We start from the raw sequence: 23,541 nt of genomic DNA on the forward strand, positions 1-23,541 counted from the left end.
TAAAATATAATGACTAATACACTTCCTCCCATTATTTTTTTGGATGGAATATCTGCATTGTCAAGACAAAATGATCCACTAAATACAGCTGCATGTGAGTGGGTCAAAAAGATTGTTGAGTCTCAAATTCCAATTTATTTGCACTTAATTTTGCCAGGAATCATTGAATCCGATTCTAATGACATTGAAAACATTGTTATTGCATTCTCCTTTTCTACTTCTTCAGAATCTTCAACTTTAATTCTTAATGTTTCTAAAAAATTTTCTCCACTATTGTTTGTGCATGAGCCATTTACACAATTACGCGAATACTTAGAAGATAGGAAATACATTAAGTATGTTTTAAATGTTAAAGAAGCTCAAAAAACTTTTAATACTATCAGAGATCATTTTAAAATCATTGTTAATCCATTCAAATGCGTATTAGATGAATCACATATGTGGAGTGAATATATTTATAATGAATCCGTACAAAAGATATTTCAAAACGAATTATCAATTTTTAAAGGACAAATTGATATGGATGTGTTCAAAAGTAGCATATTTAACTTAAGTGTTACTATTTCAAATCCAATGTTTTTATCAAAAGATGAAAAAGCAGTTTTCATTGCTCTGTTTAAGATTCTTTTTGCAATAATGGCTGATAAAGTCAATAGCAGTGCAATCAATTAAATTTCTGGAATACAAAAACAAAATTTATAATTTTTATCAATAATTATAAATTTTTTTTCCCAAATGAGGTACTTCTTTAATGTTGTTTGAAGATAGATATCTTGTTTCAAGATCTAGAATTCAAATCTTTAATTTTCATTTGAAATTTAAAGTAATTAGAAGCCATAAGAACTAGCATCAACCATAATTTTTGATACTTAATTCAATCTTTTAATAGAAAATATAGGATTGCCAAAGATTTCTAAAATTATTTAATATTTTATTTAGAAAAAGTAATTCTAATTGTACTTGTTTATCATGCCTTAGGAATAAATTGATATTACTTTGTTTTTCAACAGTTAATGATAAAAATAAAATTATATTAAATAAAGAAATCAAAATACAGATAATAGTTTACATACAAATAAAGTTGAATAAAAAAATTCAAGCTTTTTTCAGAGCAGTCTGAATTTTCTTAAATAATTCAGAATATTCTGAGAATATCATAGGAATTTGAGAAGTTGGTCGGATCATTATAACAGGCTTTGGAAAACGATCAGCTTCTTCATGTTTGATCGCGTGATCTAACTTTGATCCGGGAATTATCTCATCATCTATAAAAACAGATATAGCGCGCGATTCATCGAAAACTATAATAGGCGGGGAATGCATTTGCACATAGAAATAATAATTAATAATGCATCGGGTAGCAACAAGAGTTTCCTGGTCATTCCAGAGCATCAAGTTGGGATAGAATGAGGCAGACCTACTATGGTAACTGAGAAAAGAACGACTTTGATAAGGTGATGAACAGATATTCTGTCTTCCGTCGTAATGAACACATAAAAACAGCTGGAGGTTCGGGAATATCGAAAAAGTAGTATCTGGCTCGTCTCCTGGGAAAATACTGACGTTTTGCTGATATGCTTCATATAAATTTTTAACAAATGTGCCAAGCATTTGGTTTGAAATTAAATATGGCATAAGCTGATACGCGTCGACCCCAGAAGCGACAGGAATAAAGTTTTCTGATTTCGGATAAGAATGAGAGCACCATTGGATCTCCGTAAACGCCTGATCGCCTTTAAAGTGTTCGTATTTGACTTCTACAGCAAATGTTGATGGAAGAATCGAACACAAAAATTTATGTGGCGATAATAAAAAAGTTTGGTAGAAATGGGAGGCGCAAGAAGCATATTGGAAATATGTCTTGCTGCATCTGTAATTTGTAACCTCTGCTTTAATGGTAACGTTGTAATATTGATCTTCGGATGTTGCTTTTTCGATTAGCTTACGGATTTGCTCATGGCTGGTATCAGAATCGTATGCATAAAGCGATGTATCTAAGAAATATCCATCAATGTTGATAGATGATGTATTTGAAACCATTGATGGAGAAATCCAGTCAACGCATATATTTTTTTCTTCTTTGCTTAATTGGCCTTGATTACCAAACAATATTATTCGAGAGAAACATGTATCATCACCTCTAAGTTGGCCGATTAAATCATCAATTCCACGGCTACGAGTTGTTTCAGCTTGTAGACTTCGAATAAATGGCTCAAGAATCTTGAGATTATTTCTGTTAGCAAGATCTCGACGAATATTTAAATGCTTTGAGAGAAGGATGTTATGTGGAATATCAAAGGTAACAACGTTATTATCAAAAACATAAACATAAACATTGTATTGCTTGCGTAATATACAAATAAGAAATTGTTGTGTTGGAGGCAACGCTTCAATAGCTACAGTAATAAAACTTTGAATATATGACATTTCTTTTTCAGAACAATAAGGATCTATTGCAAAAATTAATATTTGCTTGTAATTGTATGTGATAGGTTGCCTAAATAGGAATCTTTTGTGTTGTGATTGTTCTTGTGCTAATATACTGTTATTTGGCTTAAATATCTTGGAACAATTGACGCATTTAACCTTTTCACCTTCCCACGTGCATTGAGAATCTATGATATACCTACAACCAGGACATCTTTCCGGTTGTTGATTTTCAAAAGTTGTTTTTTGCTTATCCCAGTCAAAGGGATAGTAATCAATTATAACAGGAATGAAGGATGCAGGATTATTAGATGATGTTGGCCATGTCGGGATCGAGCAATGCATCGATGCGACAAATCTGTCAAAATTTTTTCAATCATCCAATTTTTTAAGAGAATGATAACATTATCATCATATGCAATATTTTGATATTTTCGTTGTGTGAAAAATAGTTTGGGGGTAATCACTATTTCTCCCTAGATTTCAAATTCACAATGGATGATTTTCTTCAAAAATTAAAAGATAATGGTATTGGTGGATTTTCAGAAAGAATTCCAGTTGGTGTTGGAATTCATCGAAATGGAGTAATTAATGAATCAGACTTAGTTCAAGTTCCAGATATTGAAGAATTTCCTTTACCACAAATAGAGCCACGTCCTGCAATACAGCCTGATGTTTTAAGACAGGCAGTAGTTCAGTCACAATTCGAAATTTTACTCTCTCAGTTACAAACAGCAATATCTACAAGTCATCCATCGAGTGAACTAGAAAGACTCGAACCAGGACGAGAATTCGAGTCACCCGAAGAATTACTTAAATTTAAACGCGCTTTAGCTACATATTATAATGAAGAAGCACAAAAGATCGGATGGACGAAACCAATTCAAATATGCCAAGAACCAATATGCCTTAATATGGCAATTCCTTCATTTAATTATTGCTCAAATCATCTTTCTAAAGACCCGAACTTCAAATCTCAGTCATTTATTAAAAAATGCTCTGCTGTTGACGAAAATGCTAATGAATGTCAGTTTCCTGCACAATCTGGCGTAGGATTATGTATTCATCATTCAGAAAAATAAATTGTAATTTTTATTATTTTAACGACTAGAAATTAAGTTTAAATATATTATGATAATACTAATTTGTGGATATATGTCCTCATTTACAACAACATTTGCTATTCTTCAGTATAAATCATCTTATTTCTATCAAAATTGAACAGGTAAAGCCTCATTTTTATATCTCACCAACTGTAAATATAACAAATTTTCTTAATAGATACATTATATCAGTCTTAACATTAAAATTCTGTTGATTTATTGTTTTCATCTAATTTGAAAATGAATTCAATAATTTAATAACCACTTCCATGTAGACTAGCGGCATGTAAACGTGGTTCCTTCAGTTTGAAAACCAATACAAAGACCAACTATATTTTCAAAATCGAATAAGGAAATAACCGTTGATGGCTATCATGAAATCGTTATTCTCCGTATAATAAGTATTTTTTTTCGTCAATAAAATCAACAAGTCAAAATTGTAAAGTTCCCAACAATGTCACTTTTTAAAGAAATAGGCATTCAAAAAATTTCAATGTCAAATAATTTTTTTTTGAAAAATATCCCATTTGATTATTGCTTTATTTTGACCATTATTATATATATTTTATCTTTGTAATCATAAATTATATTTATATTCCTAATGAACAAGAATGATACTGATCCTGTCCTCCAGATAAAAGATCTAGACAATGGAACAGTCATGAGCATAGAGGAATTGGAGCGTAGCAATAATGAGTTTACGAACAGGATGCGCTCCAAAAGCACAAGCAAAAAGAATTTAATTCCCGAGGAACTTCAGTTTACAACATTTAATAATCAAGAAAAAGATCCATTTTTTAAGAGAACAGCAATTGCTGACTATTTACCTGCTCATAAAGGCAATGTTTGGTGCGTGGCTGGTTCTTCCGACGGAAAATATTCTGCAAGTGGTGGCGAAGACGGTCAAGTAATCATTTACACAAATGATGGTGGTCTCACACAACTCAGAGCTTTCAAAGGCCATACGTCAGATGTAGTCATGTTAGAATTTTCTAATGACAACTTCCTTCTTAGTTGTTCATTAGATTCTACAGTCAGACTATGGCACCCTACAGCAGAAAAAGAATTAGCAATTTTCCAACATGAAGATGCTGTCACTGCTGTTTCATTTTTGCCTACTGACTCTTCAATAATATTAGCAGCAACATTAGGAAATACTGTTTTTGTTTGGTCGGTTAGAGAAAATGAAGTTATTCACAGAATTACTTTTGTTTCACCACCAACAGCTGCAGGCTTTTCACCCGATGGCAATTATGTCGCAATAGGCTGCCTTAATGGTTTCGTTTTCGTTTATACAATGCCAGAATTTCGCTATGTTACTCAATTTATTGCCGGCCCTCGTGGCAAAAAACAAACATCGAATGAAAAAGTTACATCTATACAGTTCTTAGGAAATGAACAATTCTTGATCGCAACAAATGATTCAAGAATTAGATTATATGCTTTAGAGAATTTCTCAGTTGTTAGGAAATTCCTAGGCCACGAAAGTAAAGAGGCTCAACTGAGATTGTCGGTATCTTCTGATAACCAACTTTTAATGACACCAAGTGAAAATACAAGCGAAGTTTTTATTTGGCCTGTTGACCACTCAAAATACTTCAAAGGCAGCGGCTTGTTCGGATCATTCTTGAAGGATAGATCAAAGACTTACGAAGGTTTCAAATACGGAAAGAAATATTTGATAAACGCTGCTGCTTTTATCCAAAAGTCATCTATTCAACACCTGGCTGTTATTGTTGGCGATAATCGTGGAGGAGTGTCTAAAGTTATAAGCATACAATAAAGATCATGTTAATTATTTTATTTATCATCATTTTTTCATTTTTTACTTACCACACAGCATATATTTCCCTTATTAATCTATCTTTATAATCGTAGAGGCTATTTCATTGAAATTGTTTGATTGATTTCACATATCTCGAAAATATAAATCTTTATACTATTTAAAAGCACTTTATGTCGATGACATTTATTATTGTTGCATTGAAATTCTTGCATAAAACGTGCTTAATTTGAATAGCGGACATAAAATTTTTTTCAACGTGCATAAAATGATTTTGAAACGAATAATGATCGGAAAATGGACATTTTAATTCGCCGGCAAAATAGCTAACATTGGAACAAGAATCCAATATATTATAGTATTAATCGATTTTGATGATCCTGTGATCGAATGCGATTATTTCCGACAGATTTTTTGCTGTATTTCGACTATTATACTCACCAAAACACAAGTACTATCTCATTATTTAACATTCCCTCAGTAAATCGCTATTATTTCATTTAATATATCGATATTTTATAAAAAACAATTATTTTAAGTTTTAAAGCGAATATTTATAAAATATGAATAGTTTATCAATAAAATATTAAATACAATTTTATTTCTTCATGATGAATATTATTAATGTTAATAATCCTGATAAAGAACTGGCTACTAACATAATAGAATGACGTAGTTTAATTTTGCTAAGATCTCTAAATAGATAACGTGGCTCGAACCATGAGGAAAAATCAGTAATAAAATAGTAAAATGCGGCGCCTGCACCTAGTTCAATAAAGAAGACAGCCCACAGGGAGAAGAAATTGAGAAGTAATGCACCCATTGCGGCAGCATAAGCATATAATGTTGGTTTCGAAGTTTTTGATAAATCTTTGCTGGAATCAAGTGGATTTAAGTTCTTAGTTTCAAAGTCCGATACTATTTTGAGAACTTTGTATTGCGTGTATACAAGAAAGCCAAGAAGGCATAGAGTTATGATAAAAATTAAAGAGGATATTAACATTTTGTCACTTTTTATAATGTAATGAATGATTACAAAAATTTACAAGAAGATGACCAAAATGAAGTAGATAACACAGACCAAAAGGAACAAGAGTTTATAGTTGATTCAGATGCCCTTTTTATGTCAGATATCGAACAAATTGATTTATATAATACACAAGCAGACTTTCTTTCAGAAATGAAGGTATTAGAGCATATTATAGAGCTTTTTAAAGAAGGTAGACACATTCCAAAGGAAGTATTTCCATATCCATTATTTTTCGATTGTATTTCTAATTATTTAGCAAATTCCGAATTACAAAACTTTTATCCAGCTATAGTCGTGACTAATTCAGTCATTCATGATAGCAATCAAGAAGAAATTGTTCCAATTTTCGAAAATACTCAATGTTATAGACAATTAATCGATATATTTTTAAATTCCATTGATTACTATGACGAGATAATTCAAACTTTTACAATTTTAATTCAAAAGAAAGAAATATCAGATTTTTTAATTGAAAAAGGAGTTTTTGATAGAATAGATATAGTATTTAACGAAGAAGGACTTATGACAACAGAAAGACTATTCTTTTCTGTCCAATTTTTAGCCCAATTAACAAAAACAATTTCTGTTGAGGATGTCGGCCATATTAACGCGATGGCAGCATACTTTGTATTACAGCTTGATCCAGAAGTGAATGGACTAACAATTCTCGATCAATGCGCAATAGGATTATCAAATTTCTTCCAAATGGATCTTAAAAAGGAAACAAGAGGTGTTGCAATTCAATATGACATTGTTCCGAGATTACTGAATATAATAAACAAATTTGGACCTTCAATTGATGAAATGAGCGTTAATTTAACGAATACAGCCCTATTTATATTTCAATCTATCTTCTACTATCCAACAAAGAAACTACTTGAGAGTCTTGATGATTATCCGGACTATTTATTTACATTAATAAATTGTGCACGTCATTTCGATCAAGAAGTAGCCAAAAAGGGTATTTCCATACTTGCCAACCTTATGCTTGATGGACTTATCGAAGATGAAGAAATAAATAATTCTGAAATTCCATTAGTTCTTCAATTCAGCTTTGAAGATGGAAATTATAAGCTAAAACTTGCAGCCTTGAGTCTTGCATCGGCAATTATTCAGGAATGTGAACCAGAAACGATAAAAAACTTGTTTAATCCTGTTATTGTTCAAAAATTTGTAGAAACAATGATATATGATAAAAGAATAGACTACAAGAATGTTTTGATATCAATACAAACCTTGTTACACAAAGCAGATCTCTCAGGAATCTTAGATCCAGTTGTTGAATGTTTTCAGACAGAAGAATTCAATGAATACTTGCATGAAATAGATGATAACTGCGATGATGAAAAATTAAGTGAATTAATTATGGAAATTGTGAGAGCTCTTCACTTTGATGAAGAATAGACTTTTAATTTTTATTTTGTTATTAATCAATAAAGATATAGAGTTTCAATAACATCATCCATTTTTTCATCATTATCTAACATATTAACATCCTATTCCCTATTTATGAAAGCATTATGTTGAATAACACTATCTTGAATTATCTCATGTTCGTTTTTTAAACAAGAAGCTGCTCATGATGAATGTTTATATGGTGGAAAATAAGGGCCTGGAAGTAGATCATGTACGCGGAGACTTCCCGAGGAGAATGATTTTAGGAATTCATGCATTGTTCAAAATTTATATAGTTAAACCTTAATACTATGCAAATAATCTCTTGGTGTTTCTATTTCATAGCTTGAGATTCCCTAGATTACAACTTTTTAATCTGGATTTTTATGGGAATACAGATAGGAAAATTTTACGAGTAAAAACAATTAGTACTGTATTAGCCTCTTTTAATTTTATAGCTCTTGCAGTAATAAATTGATAGGGGAAAAATAACGGTTTTTTCCTACGTTAGAAGAAAATGTTGAGTACAAAGACATCTCCATTCTTCCCAGGATACGATTTTCGTTCAGCTACGGGAACAAATAACAAACCAAAAAATCAGACGCTTACAGTCGTTCACGGCCTTATGAAAACAACAATGCCAGATCCAAATATTCTTGATATTCAAATAGAAGAAACCAAAAAGAAGCTTGCAGCTCTTCAGGGTCAACAACCAGATGCAACACAACGCACATCTTTTGTTCCAGATCTTCAACCAAACGAACCACAGGAAGCATATACACTTCGTTTTTACGGTTACTTCCAGCAAAGTCTCACAGAATCACCAGGCGAAACATATCGTATTAGATACGTCAATATCTATGTATATACAGAAGATGATACAGTCATGATTGAAGAGCAAAAATCAAGAAACTCAGGTATGACACAAGGCGTTCTTCTTCGCAGAATGCGTGTTCAGAATCCAAATGCAGAACCTTATGGCTCAACATATATTGTCCAAGACTTCCAAATTGGCGTCAATATTGATATTTCCGGAATTGTTTATCATATTTACGATTGTGATCAATTCACACGTCAATACATGGAGTCCATTGGCATCCAGCTTGCTGATTCAGAACAAGCTCCAGAAGATCTCTACACAATCAAAAGAAAACTTACAGAGAGACCAATTCGTGTTTCTCATTGCAACCCAGATCCAACAAATCTTGCAAACTTCCTCAAGTACGATGGCAAAGTCCTCCGTTTCTACGCTGTTTGGGATGATTCAAAGAATCTTTTCGGCGAAAAGCGCAAATTCGTTATCATCTACTTCCTTGTTGATGGCCGTATCGAAATCAGACAAGTCAACGAGCCTTCTTCAGGTAGAGATCCAGTTGCAAGATTCCTTGCTAAAACAGTCCTTAAGAACCCACGTACAGGCCAGCCATATTCAGATCAAGACCTCATGGTTGGAGAAACAGTCACAGCTTTCGGCAGAAACTTCTTAATTTACGATGCAGATGAATTTACCAAACAATTCCTCGACGACAAGTACGGTATCCACGACTGGACACCAATCAAGCAGAAAGATCCACTCGATGTTTCTCTTGCTACATCCGAAGCTCCTCCATATAACGGATGGGGCGACGAAGAGGACTCTCTTGGCTACTGCCACTCATTACATCCAAAGCCACCACGCAAGAACATTGTCAAGCTGCTCAACAACGATGGCAAGGTTCTCCGCTTCAAGGCCGAATTCAAGAATCCAAATCCAGTTGACGATGGCCGTATTTTCGTCATCGCATTCTACACAGCAGACGACAAACTCGCGATCTTCGAGTCCCCACGTCGCAACTCCGGTTTCCAGGGCGGCAAATTCATCCAGAAGGGAACTTACAAGAATATGCTCGCTGGTCGTAACTTTATTGCCCAAGATTTCTATGTCGGAGCTGAAATCATGGTCAATTCATACAGATTCATCCTTACAGATGCTGATGAATACGCTTACAACCAGATGGAAGCTGAGCCTGAAGAATATCCTGTTGCAGATTTGAGCGCAATTATTGAAAATCTCAGAAAGAACACAGAAGGAATCGAAAAACTAAGAAAGGAAATGGAAGCCCAGGATCCAGAACTCAAAGGACTTATTCCTAAGGACGATGCACAGAAATTGATGGTTAGAGTCTTGAGATTGCAATACCACCAGGCAATTACAATAGCAAGAAGATATTCTGATGATAAGAATATGTTTAACTACTTCGATTTCGTTGGCGTCTTCACAAAATAATTGTAATTTTTTTTATATTTCTATTTTTTATATAATTTCTTTTGGTATCAGGAAAAAACAATATCCAATCTTGAAATAAAATGCTTTGATTATTTTTGTAAATTAAAATATTTTTTTTTCCTACTCCTATGACGATTCATACCCGGAAAAGATTATTTGCGTGGATAACCAAAGCACATTTACTTTGCCCTTTGAAGATTTAATATCTTCTTAAATAGAATTAAAGTTTTGCTTCAGTATCCATGAGAACAAAGCGATCAAAATTTGAGGAAAGTTGATCGTATAGGCATTTAAGTGATATTAATTCATCAGTTTGAGTAGAAAATTTATCTCTTATTCGATTGAGTTGTTGCTTTGATTCTTCTTGAGCACGAATTTTTGCATTTATAGTTGAATTGTTCGCTCCATATCATTTAATTGAGATTCAAAGCTGTGGATTTTTGATTCTTATTAAAATTTATATAATATTAAGCTTTATGAAAATAAAAATAGTAATTTTTGAATTAACAGGTTGTTTTTAGTCGTTCTTTTCGTGTTCTGGAACTGGATTGGTAAGATAAATATAAATTGTTACTAATGAAACAATCATTGCAACGATAAGGCAGAACAACTTCTTACCGGGAGTCCAGAAAATCTTTTCTGGTCCTTGTCCATCGAAATGGAATTCTATATATGTTTCATAATCGTAGTTCTTCACACCAAAGTTCATGAAACCATATTCGTTGTATACTTGGACTTGAACTTTATTTAATTTATTCGCCTTGGCTTCCATAACGAGAATATCATCTTCATCTGGACAGTCAGATTGACGTGATTGGTAAACTGTTACATCATGTGTTGGCTTTAAAACAAGAAAAACAGGTCTTGTGTTTGTTTTAGACATAGAAGACATGAAGTAGTACCATTCATTTGGTGCAATTATTTTATTGATCTCTTGAGCATAGAAATATTGTGTTCCGATTGGGCACTGAACAGTTGAAGAGACTAACTGCGAGAGTAATGCAAGCATCATCCTTCAAAAATAAATTTTTTATTGGCTAAAATTTTGTAAACTTTTCTATTAATATTGACGTATTTTAAAGAAAAATTGAATCAAATGTGAGTGTTTAACGGAGATATTTGTGGAAAACAGTATTCTGTTAGATCTTCCATTCAAACAATACCAACTTACATTAATTCAGCATAGAGACGTGATAATAAAGTTTATTTACTTGAATCATAAACTAATTATTTTGATGATTTGATATCAGCTAGAAGCAATTCTAAATATTGCTTCATTTTAATAAAATCTTGATAACGCAAAGTTTCTGAGAGATTTAAGTATCAAAAAAAGATTTTTTTTTTGAAATTTCATAGAAAACATTAAATTTGATTTTTTTTAATATAATATTATTAACCTCTATTTACAATGATACATACAGATCATGTCCTTTCTTAGGTTAATTATCGGAAAAGACTGACCAACATTAATATAAAAAATCGAAGGAGGATCCATAAAAGGCACTCCCAAAAAGCTTATTATATATCTATTCACCGGATCGTAGAACGCGCTGAACGAATGGAACGATGGCAACAAAAATATTCCGTTGCTTACTTGACCATCGCTGAATGTCGTTGTATCCTGATCAGGAGACACGTAAAGTACAAACCACCAGTTTGTTTCTAAGTCTAAAGCGTAAACAAGTGTTAATTCGTTCTTTGTTTTTCCGCCAAAACAAACTAAGTATCCGTTGCAATAAACTAAAGCTCCGTTGATTGGATCTTGCACCGGAGCTGCTCCAATGCATGGAGAAATCGTTGCAGTTTCATCATCAATGTTGATTATGAGAAGATTTGAACCTTTGTCGCCTCCGTAAGAATAAATATAATTTCCGTACTGGCAGTGGGGTGCTTGACAACTCCAAGTAACCGTAATCTCGACTTCATGCCATTCATAGTTTTGGGTATCTAAAACAAACAAATCGGAGTAAATGGAGCTCTTAAACCCACCGAAAACAATAAGCTTGCCATCATGAAAGCCCATGTAACAATCGGAACGCGCAGGAGGAGGATATCCATTTGTTCTCACCATTTTAACTTGACCTGTGTTAATATCTATTGTATACAAGTCATTATAGAGAGTATTATTCTGAATACCTCCAAAGACTATAATTGTATCATCTAAAAGGCAAGCTGAGGCTCCAGATCTGGGAGTTGGAACTTCCCCAGTTAAATGAATTCTCGTCCATGTCTGAGAATCAATGTTAAAGCACCATACGTCTTGTAGCAAGGTACCAGCGGCTGAAACACCAAATCCGATATAGGCGTTTCTAGAATTTTCGTTGAATGCAAAAAAATGACCGTAGCGCGGTATGGGGGCCATTCCATGCGGTGTTTTTATTGACCAGAGACATGTAAATGCTGTTTTGAGGAGACTACAATTTCCAAATGGTTGATTATCTCTTGCAAAATCTGCATTATTTGCCGCTTTTTCTTTTCCTGTTCTGGGCATGCTGATGGGCTGCAAACTTTGGTACTCGAAATTGGCGGATGAGGGACGAGCATAGCTCACCTCGTTTCCCATATGTTTCGCAGACTTTTTTTTTGAAAACCGCAAAATTTTTTTTGAATTATTTACATTATGGATTCACTGAGATTTCTGAAAATGACTTCACAAAGGAAGATGGAATCTTTCAAAATATTATTGTTTCATATCATGCAGAAGAATATAGTTGATTAAAAACTTATTGATTTTTTCATTGAGAAAAAGTGTTTATAAAATTGCTACCGCGTTCTATTTTTTATACTTTATATCGACCTTTTTCACAATTTTTTTTGTCAATCAACTTTTGAGAGAAAAGCAATTGCAAAAAAATAAGAACTAAATTTGGAGCATAATGACGTTTGGAAATACAGATTGATGAGAATATGAATATTCAATATGCAAATTTTGGATTCAAAAAATCTTTCCAAAATAGGATCTGGAAATAAATTTAACAATATTTCAATAAAAACAACAGGTCACTCATAAAAGAGTGTTAATTTTCGGGCGGTTACGAATAATGAAAAAATAATCGTCTTTCGACGAAAAATGAAAATAATTGTCAAAATCACGACGATAGAGCTTGAAACGCAGGAAAATTTTTTGTTGATTTTTGAATTGTTATTTTATTTTTTGAAAAAATTTTGGAAAATTATCATCGCCATTTTCATTTTATAACACATATAATTCTCTTTTTATGCCGATTGATCACCGTTTCTCTTATTTTTAGATAAAAAGAAAATATTATGCAATATTCTCTATACTTTTATGAAAATAGCAAATATCACTGATAAATTTTGCTTTTACATCATCAATAAATACTGATTTTATTCATATTTATCCATTATATCTCGTTTCAGGTTTCTAACGTATTCATTGATTTCCAAAGACGGGGATATATGCATTAAATATTAATGCAATGCAAAATATATTCAATGCCCACTCTTGGTTAATCCATTGTAATACATATCTCTGACTTAGAAACGATTTTTTTTAAATTAAGCATACAAACTCATAAATCATCCGCCACATAATTACAAACTTAATGAAATTCGAATGCTACACTTAAAATCCAACCATTACGATAATTTAAATAATATATTTTCGAAAATCGAATTTTTCACGAAATTAGTTATACAAAAATGCTTAAAACTCAGATCTACAAGCATAACTCGCATGTGAAGTATTTGATTTAAAATTATTCTAAATCTCAAGCAATTTAATACTCAGTTTATACTGGAGAATCATTTCCACAATCACTTACTTTAAAAAATGTGACATACACAAATTTTGATTATGAATTTAGTCGAAAACATAATTACATCAATGACATATGTCATCACCATGGGGAAGAAATATCCTCCTTATACTTTCTTAACTTTTTATGAATAAAAATTTATTTATATTTTTGATTTCATTTTTCAACCTTTTTTTCATAACAATATATTTATCTTTCATATGTAGTTTAAGATTATGATGCTCGCATTCTATTTACACTTCTTCTTAATGAAATTTATTTGAAAAATAGATATCTTACTATATTATTGGATTTTCTGATATAGAGATACAACTTATAGAATGAGTTTTGTAAGATTCCAAACAATAATAGATCTATCACATACATCTATGAACAAACTTAATAAATACCTCATCCTAGATGAGTTCTGATCTGAGGATATATTCATTCCTTGTAAAAACCAATATTTGGGAATCTCACCCTCTATCGTCGTGATTTTGACGATTATTTTCATTTTTCGTCGAAAGACGATTATTTTTTTCATTATTCATAACTGCCCGTTAATTTTCATTTTTTCATTAAAATTATCGGAAGAAACGTTTTCCCCGAAAAATAATCGTGGGACGGGAAAAACGTTAAGCTTAGAGCTAATGAAGGTTTTTACATTGTAGATAAATAAACAAACATATGTGTCATCATTTCTATGAGTATGGTAGATTTCGAAAAAAATTTAGTGCAATATCACATTGCATTTCGAAACATGAGAGAAATAAACCTATGTATACCTTATTACATATATATTTATATACTATTCTATATCATTGCAATGTTAAAATAAGAAAAACTCTAAGTATGTCATTTGAAATATAATCTATGTTATTTTTATATAGCAATTATCAATCAGAATGAAAATTTATATTTGACTAGACTATAAATGATCAAAGGTAACTCATTTTCAATAAAATTGTTTTTTTTTTATTCCTAATGAAATTCATCTTTGATAATATCAGAAAAAGAAAGAATAGTATCTTATATAAGAATATTATATTTTTGCACCATGAGAAATAAGAATCTCGGCTGTTTCTTTACTATTCGATTTTTCTGCAATGTGAAGAGCGGTTTTTCCATTTTCATCTTTTTCATTGATATTTGCACCATGTGAAATAAGAAGTTCAGCTGTTTCTTTTCTATTATATTGTGCTGCAGTGTGAAGAGCAGTTCCTCCATCATTATTTCTTTCGTTGATATTTGCGCCATGTCAAATAAGAAGTTCGGCTATTTCTTTACTTTTATTAAGTGCTGCAACATGAAGAGCGGTTCTTCCTCTAAAATTTTTTTCGTTGATATTTGCACCATGTGAAATAAGGATCTCGGCTATTTCTTTTCTAGAATCTTTTACTGCAGTATGAAGAGTAGTTTCTCCAAAATCATTTTTTTCATTGATATTTGCACCATGTGAAATAAGAAGCTCAACTATTTCTTTACTACTAGTTTCTGCTGCAATATCAAGAGCGGTTTGTCCATTTTCATTTTTTTCATTGATATTCGCACCATGTGATAAGAAATATTCGCAAAGAGATGGAATATTTAACATTGGAGATATAATAAAGCATTTGTTAATATCATTAGTTTTATCGAAATAAACGAATAATGCTTCAAGATTATTATGATGTGCACAATCATATAAATTAATCTCTAATTTGTGCTCATTCATCAAGAATGTAACAAAATCAATGTTATGTGAAATAATTGCATATATCATGCATCCTTCATCTGGTGTTTGATATTTCAAACATTCACTCAAGATTTCTGGATTTCCGCCTAAAAATGAATATTTTAGACAGTTGTGAGTTACTAATGACTTATATTTAGATATTAATAGCTTGAAACAATCAACTGCGCCGTAGTAACAACATAATTCAAGTAATGAATATTCTTCTTTAGAATATTTATCTAAATTGCTTTCAAGCATTTGATATTCATCAAATCCATCTCTTTCCGTGAAGTATATGAATCTTTCAAGGTCATTATACATAATTGCTCTGTAAATTGTATCTCCTGTTTGAAAATCAAGATTTTCTGAGTTAATTTGTTCAAAATCGGCAGATTTGTCTAATTTAATTCCATATTCTTTGTAAAACAGGAAGATTGAAATAGGTTGAGTATTGTTGACCTCTTCCACATGATATTCATCAGATATGAGTTTGACAAGAGATAAATATGACTTTTTATAGCGATTATTATACGGAATGATATATAATATGTCTTCCATAATCTTTTTGGGTGGGTATTTCTTTGAATCAATCAATTCTGTTTTGATCAGTTTGTAAATGTCTTTTAAATCTTCTTCATTTTCTGTTTTCAGCTGATATAATGCATTGTATATGTCAATATCGTATTTAAAGATACTTCGCAGTTCGTTGAAATTATTTGGATGAATGTCTTTTTCGGACATTAATAATTTTGAAAGGACAGATTTGCATTTTAAAAGATAAATATCTTTTAAACTCATTAGAAGAAACAAATATTGCGTTAGGCATGTGGAAATCAATGATCACAAAGATTTCGGAAATAATGTCGGATCCAATTTCTGATCTAAACCTCTGTAATATGCGTATATAGTAATCTTACAATATGCATAATCATATTATGAAAACGTTTAACTCCTTTTGCAGAATTTTTTTCAATCAAGAATAAATGATGATAACTATGAATATTTAATCGATTGTCATACATTCTAATTCCTATTCATTTCATTTAGACTCTATTGATTTGTTAAGATTGAAAGTTTATTTTTGATTATTGATCAAGATTGAAAAAATATAAAAATAAGAAATCTCTTTATCTACTCAGAGGGGAGAAAAAGAGTCTTGAAGTAATAAAGAAAAACATTTTTATTTATTTATTTCGGAAGAGGAACAAATCTACAAACAACAACACCTGGATTTCCTTTCTGCAGGAATGTTTCGGCACCTGCTTTCCTGCACATTCTCATAACTAATGGTCTCAAAACTGACAACTTGTCCTTTGAGTGAATTCCACGGCCAGTTACGAAATAAATAGAACCAACTGAGTTCCTTGAGTTTCTAATTGCTCTTGAAACATATTCAACGGCTTCTTCTGACTTAAATCCGTGAAGGTCTATTGTCAAAGATTTTCTTGCGCGTAAAGGATCCTCCCAAGGCTGTACACGTCTTATCCTGATCTTTCCTATTGTTCCTAGAGACTTAATAGCCTTCTGTATATCATTGTTGTTGTCTTTAAGTGCTTTTTTGGCTCTTGCAAGCGAAACATCCGGTCTTACGCCAATAATTATGTCTTCCGGTGGCGGGGCATCAAATCTCCTTGTAAGTAGGTATTCGGCTGCTTTATCTGGGTCGTTATGAGCTAATTTAAGTGCTTCTGTGATTTCATATTCAGAAGAAGTAAAGAACAAGGTACTGAGTCTATTTATCACGTCTCCATCATCAACTTTAGGTAAGGAATTCATGGATGAAAGCGTTACAACAGCTCCATTTACGTCATTATGGCTTTGATCAAGAATTGTAGCAATAAAATCAGGATCGGTGCCAGGGAATATCTCTAGTAACTGTTTTATGCCTTGGTTTCGCTTTCCTTCGTCATTTCGGTTTAATCTATATTCTTCTGGAAGGTTGTGGGCTCTTTCATTGTATCTGCGCTCTAATTTACTAGGTCTGTTTTGTTGTTTTGGCCGTTTCAGCTCTGTTTGTTGTGATGAATCTTCTAATAAAAGATTTGCAGCTCTTTGGGCAGAGTAATTGGTCTTTTTAAGAGCTTCACGTATTTCTAATGGGGTTTTATGAGGACAGATTGTTTGGATCTCTTGAATTAAATTATTTATTTCATCTGCTGATTTTTGTTGTTGTACTTTCGGTGGTTTGACTTTCGCATTGAAGTCTATTAAGTCTTCGTATGAATCGTAAGGATTTGACGCTGGTTTTGCATCTGGTGGATTTTCATCTTCAAATTCGAAGCCATCAGTATCATTATGAGCAAGTTGTGGTTCTGTATTTTGAGTAACTTTAATCTCTTCGTCTTGAAGAAGCGTAGTTTCTAATGGATTTTGATTATCAAATTTTGGTTGAGAAGTAGTAGTCTGCATAGCACCAAAGAACGGGTTCCAGTTAGAATTCTTTTGATCGGATGGTGGATTTTGAGATTGAGTTGATGAGATTTCATTTTCAGGAATATATGGTTTAAAAGGGTCCCATTTCTGTGTTTTACGTAATACATCTGGGTCTAATTTATAATCCGGTGTGTTTTGAAGTTCTTGATTTGAATCATTTGCAGAAGTTTGATCAATAAACTCAATAACCTCCTGAGGTATGTATGTATCGAGTATTTTTGTAAATTCGCTTTCCATTAATGAGCAATCTTGAAGAGCAACATCAATATTAAAATTTGCCTCTTCGAGAATGACTTGAGCAATATCTTCATCGATCATTGGGAAGTTTTCCTGTATCTTTCGAATTAGAGATCCATTTTCGTCGTCTTTATGTTCCTCTTGTTGAGGTGCGCTCTGAAATGATTCTCTGAGAAACGCTAGCGCCTGATCAAAAGGAGCATAAGCAATAGCACTTCTACAAACATCATCCGGTGCTTCTGGAACAAGCTCTTTTAAATCATGCCATGTTTTTGTCATCTAAAATTTTGGAAAACAAAATTTTTGTCACTTTTTAGATCATCAACAATTTCTTTGGATTTTTCCAGACAGTTCAAAAAGAAATGAAATGAAAGTTGAATCGAAAATAAACTAGATGTCAATGGTAAATTCAATATCTGTGATATGATCGAATAATTCATATAAATTTAAGTTTATTTTGCCAATTGGAATATATTTTTGGTAGGAGTTCAAATGCAACTATATTAAGGATGTTATGAAGTCTTTTTGGATTATGAATCCACAATGTAAATTAGGATCATATATGAATGGCTGTATATATTTTTAAAAAAAATTATATAAGCATTTCATCAAATTCTGTATATATTAAATTGTCGAATTCATCGTCAAATTCCGACCCAATGTCAATAGAAAATTTTTGTTTTTCCTCGACTTCATGAAGTTTTGCTCTCATTTTTTCCCCTCCATATTTGACAAGAAGATCCTTCATTTCTTGCGTGCGTGCATAATAGATGGCAGATCTTCCTTTTCGATCTTCTGCAAATAAATCAGCTCCTTTAAGTATAATAGATTCAGCTAAGTCTTTGTAATTATTACAAACTGCAAACTGAAGAGCAGTACCATCCCCAATATCTCTTTCATTGACATTGGCGCCGTGTTCTACAATAAGCTTTGCAACATCTTTAGAATGATTCCTAATTGCAGCAATAAGTATTGGTGTAGCATAAATTTTAGCATTAACATCAACACCATGAGAAAGGAAAATTTCTGCAGTATCTGTACAGTTGTTTCTCAATGGTATTTGATATTCATTAATCTCAGCTCCATGTGAAATTAGAAACTCAGTTAACACTTTATAATTTTTTTCAGCTGCGTACTCAATTGGAGTTTTGCTTCCTGAATCTTTTGCATTGATATTTATTTTGTAAACTTCTGGTGAACCTAATAAAAGTTTACATATCTCTATGTTATCATATAAAGCAGCAAAATGTAGTAGGTTTCTCTTACGTCTATCGACTCTTCCAAAATCAAGATTCTCATTTTTGAGCAAATCAATGGATTGTGGAAACGCTGCACACCATGGAATTATAGAGTTTTTATCTTTCTCGAAAAAGATAAATAATGCTTTTAAGTTCTGAGCATCTGTGAACTTTTGACAATCAAAATTAATGAAATTAACATCATAATTCACATATTCAAGGAAACTATTATTATGAGATGAAATCGCATTCATAATGCAAATATCATCAATTGGATGTAGTTTTAAGCATTCATTGATAATATCTGTATTTCCGCCGATTAATGATAGTTGAAGACATTTTTCTGTTATTGCAAAATTGCAACTCGAATGAAGAAAATAAAAAATGTTCACTGATCCTGAATAAGCGCTAAATTCAATAAGCGAACATTTCCCATGATATATATTGAATGTAGCTTTTGTACAAGATTTCAATGAATGATTATTGGCATAATCCTTAAATTTATCGATTTGATCATTTAAAATAATGAATTCAAGATTATCTTCCGAAAATACAAAATAAAACCCAACATGTTGGTCAAATACGCAGATTTCATTATCTTCAGTTATGACTGCGAATGGTGGAATAGCCGCAGCACCAAATCTCTTGAAATCATTCACGGTTATGGAATTTTTTTTGCAAATTTGGTTGAGAATATTAAGATAAATTATTCGTGAACGCCAATTATATTTGGATGCTGTTGATATGCTTGTAATAATTTTAGAATAAGAAATTTTATATTTATCCACTAATACTGTTGAAATTAAATTAAGAATTTCATCAATGGATTCATTTGATCGTATATGAAATATCTTCTCATATACAGCTACTTGTTCGTCATAGAGCTTCAGGTACTCAAGAGACATCTAAAAATGATTAATGGAAAAAAAAATTGAATGCATTTTCAAAAGTAAACAAAATGGGATTGATGGATTTTTTATTAATATTTTATGAGTTTATGGTTAATGGTGCATTATACCCATTAAATTTCTGACAATGGGTGAGAAATGTCATTGAAATTTTTCCATAAACGACTTATTAAAAGTGTCATTCCGGACCATCCATCAGGTCATTTTCACGCTCGATTGTTACAGGATCAATCTTATGACTAGCACCTATTATTGTTTTATGGGTCCTTTGATCATAGGTTCCTGAAATTTTAGTTTTATCAGTTTCAAAAGTTCCTGTAAAAGGATCTCTCGAAACTTGAGCTCCGATTTTCTGTCCTCCTTTTAATGTTATCTCTCCACCAGCAGTTACACCTTTTCTCTGTGGATCATATTCTAAAGAGATGCCATGTTTTCTATCAGAAAAAACCTGTTGTGATTTGGGAACAACCTGGTCCTTTCATAACTCCCATCGATATTTCTTTGCCAGTTGGTGATGTATAAGATCCACTAGCAGTATATGCCTTCCTAAGTGGATCATATTGGATTCATAAGGAATCTTAGCCTTTTCATGGCTTCCTAGGTGCTGGAATACCAATTGGAACTGATGGATCTGATGGCTTCACAAGTCTTATTGGTTCCTTTTTTGGAACCGTTATTGGAAACTTGTCTGGTTTAATTTGCGGCGACAAAACTGGTGGGACTGGTTTAACAGATGGTGGCCTAATTATTGGCTTTCCTGGCCTAGTGATTGGTCTTGGCATTGGTCTTGACATTAGTCTCGATAAAATTTTTTTATATATTTATGCATATTGTAAGATTACTATAATTTGTATTCTTGACGAAATAGTATTCTATAATTAATGATTGGGACGTTTTCGAATCTCTCAGTTGGTGATAGATATTTTCTGTACATATAAATGCTACCAAATCCGTAGAGTCGAAATATTTCCGAAATCTTTGTGATCATTGATTTCCACATGTCTAATACAATATTTGTTTCTTCTAATGAGTTTAAAAGATATTTATATGTTAAAATGCAAATCTGTCCTTTTAAAAAATTTTGAATGTCCGAACAAGACGTTAACCCAAATAAATACAGCGAACTGCGAAGTATCTTTAAATACGATATTGACATATACAATGCATTATATCAGCTGAAAACAGAAAATGAAGAAGATTTAAAAGACATTTACAAACTGATCAAAACAGAATTGATTGATTCAAAGAAATACCCACCCAAAAAGATTATGGAAGACATATTATATATCATTCCGTATAATAATCGCTATAAAAAGTCATATTTATCTCTTGTCAAACTCATATCTGATGAATATCATGTGGAAGAGGTCAACAATACTCAACCTATTTCAATCTTCCTGTTTTACAAAGAATATGGAATTAAATTAGACAAATCTGCCGATTTTGAACAAATTAACTCAGAAAATCTTGATTTTCAAACAGGAGATACAATTTACAGAGCAATTATGTATAATGACCTTGAAAGATTCATATACTTCACGGAAAGAGATGGATTTGATGAATATCAAACACTTGAAAGCGGATTATATCCATATTCTAAAGAAGAATATTCATTGCTTGAATTATGTTGTTACCACGGAGCAGTTGATTGTTTCAAGTTATTAAGGTCTAAATTTAATTCAGAAATAACTCAAACATGTCTGGAATTTTCATTCTTAGGCGGAAATCAGGAGATCTTGAGTGAATGTTTGAAATATCATACACCAGATGAAGGATGCATGATATATGCAATTATTTCACATAACATTGATTTTGTTACATTCTTGATGAATGAGTACAATATAGAGATTGATTTATATGATTGTGCAGAATATATTAATCTTGAATCATTTTTAGTTTATTTCGATAAAACTAATGATATTAACAAATGCTTTATTATATCTCCAATGTTAAATATTCCATCTCTTTGCGAATATTTCTTATCACATGGTGCGAATATCAATGAAAAAAATGAAAATGGACAAACCGCTCTTCATTATTCGGCATATCAAAATAGTAAAGAAACATCCGAACTTCTTATTTCACATGGTGCAAATATCAATGAAAAAATGAATAACGGTGAAACCGCTCTTCATATTGCAGCAGCTCAAAATAGTAAAGAAACAGCCGAACTTCTTATTTCACATGGTGCAAATATCAATGAAAAAGATAAAAATGGAAACACAGCTCTTTTTGTTGCAGCATATATTAATTGTAAAGCGATAGCCGAACTTCTTATTTCACATGGTGCAAATATCAATGAAAAAAATATACTCGGAAAAATCGCTCTTCATTCTACAGCATGGAGTAATAGTAAAGAGATAGCCGAACTTCTTATTTCACTTGGTGCAAATATCAATGAAAAAGATAAAAATGGAAACACAGCTCTTTTTGTTGCAGCATATATTAATTGTAAAGCGATAGCCGAACTTCTTATTTCACATGGTGCAAATATCAATGAAAAAAATATACTCGGAAAAATCGCTCTTCATTCTACAGCATGGAGTAATAGTAAAGAGATAGCCGAACTTCTTATTTCACTTGGTGCAAATATCAATGAAAAAGATAAAAATGGAAACACAGCTCTTTTTGTTGCAGCATATATTAATTGTAAAGCGATAGCCGAACTTCTTATTTCACATGGTGCAAATATCAATGAAAAAAATATACTCGGAAAAATCGCTCTTCATTCTACAGCATGGAGTAATAGTAAAGAGATAGCCGAACTTCTTATTTCACTTGGTGCAAATATCAATGAAAAAGATAATGATGGAAATACTGCTCTTTACATTGCAGCAGAAAATAATAGTAAAGATACAGCCGAACTTCTTATTTCACATGGTGCAAATATCAATGAAAAAATAATTACGAATTGACACCTCTTAATATTGCAAGAATAAATAATTGGAATGATACAGTTAAACTTCTTGAATCATATGGTGCAGAAAAATAATATTAATCTTCTATCGGCGAGCAATTGTGCAGCCCTAATAAAATCATATATTTTCATTAAGGGTGCACACGAGAGGATCATGTAAACTTCAGAATTTAGAACCTTATTTTTAGGCATTATCTTGGCTACCTATTTAGGCTCGAAAAGCAAAAAATATCAAAAAATACAACTTGAGTCCATTATGACCCTTTCATGGAGGTAGTTTTTATCCGCTAGTATTTTCCCTTTGAATCTCTTTACAATTCGAAATCAAATTC

At 31.9% G+C, this 23,541-nt stretch overlaps 13 protein-coding genes across 13 annotated transcripts, besides 1 other annotated feature; 6 read left to right on the top strand and 7 right to left on the bottom strand.

Annotated features, from left to right (window-relative positions):
• Position 1: 1 nt before the first annotated feature.
• Positions 2–1,005, top strand: TVAGG3_0544130 (uncharacterized protein; the record flags this gene model as incomplete). The annotated part of the gene is made up of 1 exon (XM_001580405.1): positions 10–672. The coding sequence occupies one exon, from the start codon at positions 10–12 to the stop codon at positions 670–672; it is 663 nt and encodes a 220-aa protein (XP_001580455.1).
• Positions 1,006–1,064: 59 nt separating this feature from the next.
• Positions 1,065–2,779, bottom strand: TVAGG3_0544140 (uncharacterized protein; the record flags this gene model as incomplete). Its single annotated transcript, XM_001580404.1, has 1 exon — positions 1,096–2,772. One exon carries the CDS (start codon positions 2,770–2,772, stop codon positions 1,096–1,098), a length of 1,677 nt encoding a protein of 558 aa, XP_001580454.1.
• Positions 2,780–2,891: 112 nt separating this feature from the next.
• Positions 2,892–3,845, top strand: TVAGG3_0544150 (putative DNA-binding domain family; the record flags this gene model as incomplete). Its single annotated transcript, XM_001580403.1, has 1 exon — positions 2,922–3,509. One exon carries the CDS (start codon positions 2,922–2,924, stop codon positions 3,507–3,509), a length of 588 nt encoding a protein of 195 aa, XP_001580453.1.
• A 53-nt stretch (positions 3,846–3,898) lies between these two features.
• TVAGG3_0544160 (Rab GTPase binding) lies at positions 3,899–5,570 on the top strand (the record flags this gene model as incomplete). Its single annotated transcript, XM_001580402.1, has 1 exon — positions 4,132–5,313. The coding sequence occupies one exon, from the start codon at positions 4,132–4,134 to the stop codon at positions 5,311–5,313; it is 1,182 nt and encodes a 393-aa protein (XP_001580452.1).
• A 58-nt stretch (positions 5,571–5,628) lies between these two features.
• Positions 5,629–7,869, top strand: TVAGG3_0544170 (armadillo (ARM) repeat-containing protein family; the record flags this gene model as incomplete). The annotated part of the gene is made up of 1 exon (XM_001580401.1): positions 6,338–7,747. The coding sequence occupies one exon, from the start codon at positions 6,338–6,340 to the stop codon at positions 7,745–7,747; it is 1,410 nt and encodes a 469-aa protein (XP_001580451.1).
• A 383-nt stretch (positions 7,870–8,252) lies between these two features.
• On the top strand, positions 8,253–10,085 carry TVAGG3_0544180 (EF-Hand domain C-terminal containing protein family; the record flags this gene model as incomplete). Its single annotated transcript, XM_001580400.1, has 1 exon — positions 8,256–10,004. The coding sequence occupies one exon, from the start codon at positions 8,256–8,258 to the stop codon at positions 10,002–10,004; it is 1,749 nt and encodes a 582-aa protein (XP_001580450.1).
• Positions 10,086–10,500: 415 nt separating this feature from the next.
• Positions 10,501–11,036, bottom strand: TVAGG3_0544190 (uncharacterized protein; the record flags this gene model as incomplete). The annotated part of the gene is made up of 1 exon (XM_001580399.2): positions 10,522–11,013. One exon carries the CDS (start codon positions 11,011–11,013, stop codon positions 10,522–10,524), a length of 492 nt encoding a protein of 163 aa, XP_001580449.1.
• A 255-nt stretch (positions 11,037–11,291) lies between these two features.
• Positions 11,292–12,590, bottom strand: TVAGG3_0544200 (nitrile biosynthetic process; the record flags this gene model as incomplete). The annotated part of the gene is made up of 1 exon (XM_001580398.1): positions 11,404–12,567. The coding sequence occupies one exon, from the start codon at positions 12,565–12,567 to the stop codon at positions 11,404–11,406; it is 1,164 nt and encodes a 387-aa protein (XP_001580448.1).
• Positions 12,591–15,020: 2,430 nt separating this feature from the next.
• On the bottom strand, positions 15,021–16,217 carry TVAGG3_0544210 (proteasome regulatory particle assembly; the record flags this gene model as incomplete). The annotated part of the gene is made up of 1 exon (XM_001580397.1): positions 15,021–16,217. One exon carries the CDS (start codon positions 16,215–16,217, stop codon positions 15,021–15,023), a length of 1,197 nt encoding a protein of 398 aa, XP_001580447.1.
• Positions 16,218–16,622: 405 nt separating this feature from the next.
• Positions 16,623–18,432, bottom strand: TVAGG3_0544220 (duf1771-domain-containing protein family; the record flags this gene model as incomplete). Its single annotated transcript, XM_001580396.2, has 1 exon — positions 16,665–18,425. The coding sequence occupies one exon, from the start codon at positions 18,423–18,425 to the stop codon at positions 16,665–16,667; it is 1,761 nt and encodes a 586-aa protein (XP_001580446.2).
• Positions 18,433–18,738: 306 nt separating this feature from the next.
• TVAGG3_0544230 (protein ubiquitination) lies at positions 18,739–19,638 on the bottom strand (the record flags this gene model as incomplete). Its single annotated transcript, XM_001580395.1, has 1 exon — positions 18,739–19,638. The coding sequence occupies one exon, from the start codon at positions 19,636–19,638 to the stop codon at positions 18,739–18,741; it is 900 nt and encodes a 299-aa protein (XP_001580445.1).
• Positions 19,639–20,879: 1,241 nt separating this feature from the next.
• Positions 20,880–21,086, bottom strand: TVAGG3_0544240 (uncharacterized protein; the record flags this gene model as incomplete). Its single annotated transcript, XM_001580394.1, has 1 exon — positions 20,880–21,086. One exon carries the CDS (start codon positions 21,084–21,086, stop codon positions 20,880–20,882), a length of 207 nt encoding a protein of 68 aa, XP_001580444.1.
• Positions 21,087–21,377: 291 nt separating this feature from the next.
• TVAGG3_0544250 (ankyrin repeat and SOCS box-containing protein 4 family) lies at positions 21,378–23,207 on the top strand (the record flags this gene model as incomplete). Its single annotated transcript, XM_001580393.1, has 1 exon — positions 21,378–23,207. One exon carries the CDS (start codon positions 21,378–21,380, stop codon positions 23,205–23,207), a length of 1,830 nt encoding a protein of 609 aa, XP_001580443.1.
• A 137-nt stretch (positions 23,208–23,344) lies between these two features.
• Positions 23,345–23,541: part of a mobile genetic element that runs on past the window's edge.

The sequence above is a fragment of the Trichomonas vaginalis genome, chromosome II (genome assembly GCF_026262505.1).
Source record: "Trichomonas vaginalis G3 chromosome II, whole genome shotgun sequence".
NCBI classification, from domain to species: domain Eukaryota; phylum Parabasalia; order Trichomonadida; family Trichomonadidae; genus Trichomonas; species Trichomonas vaginalis.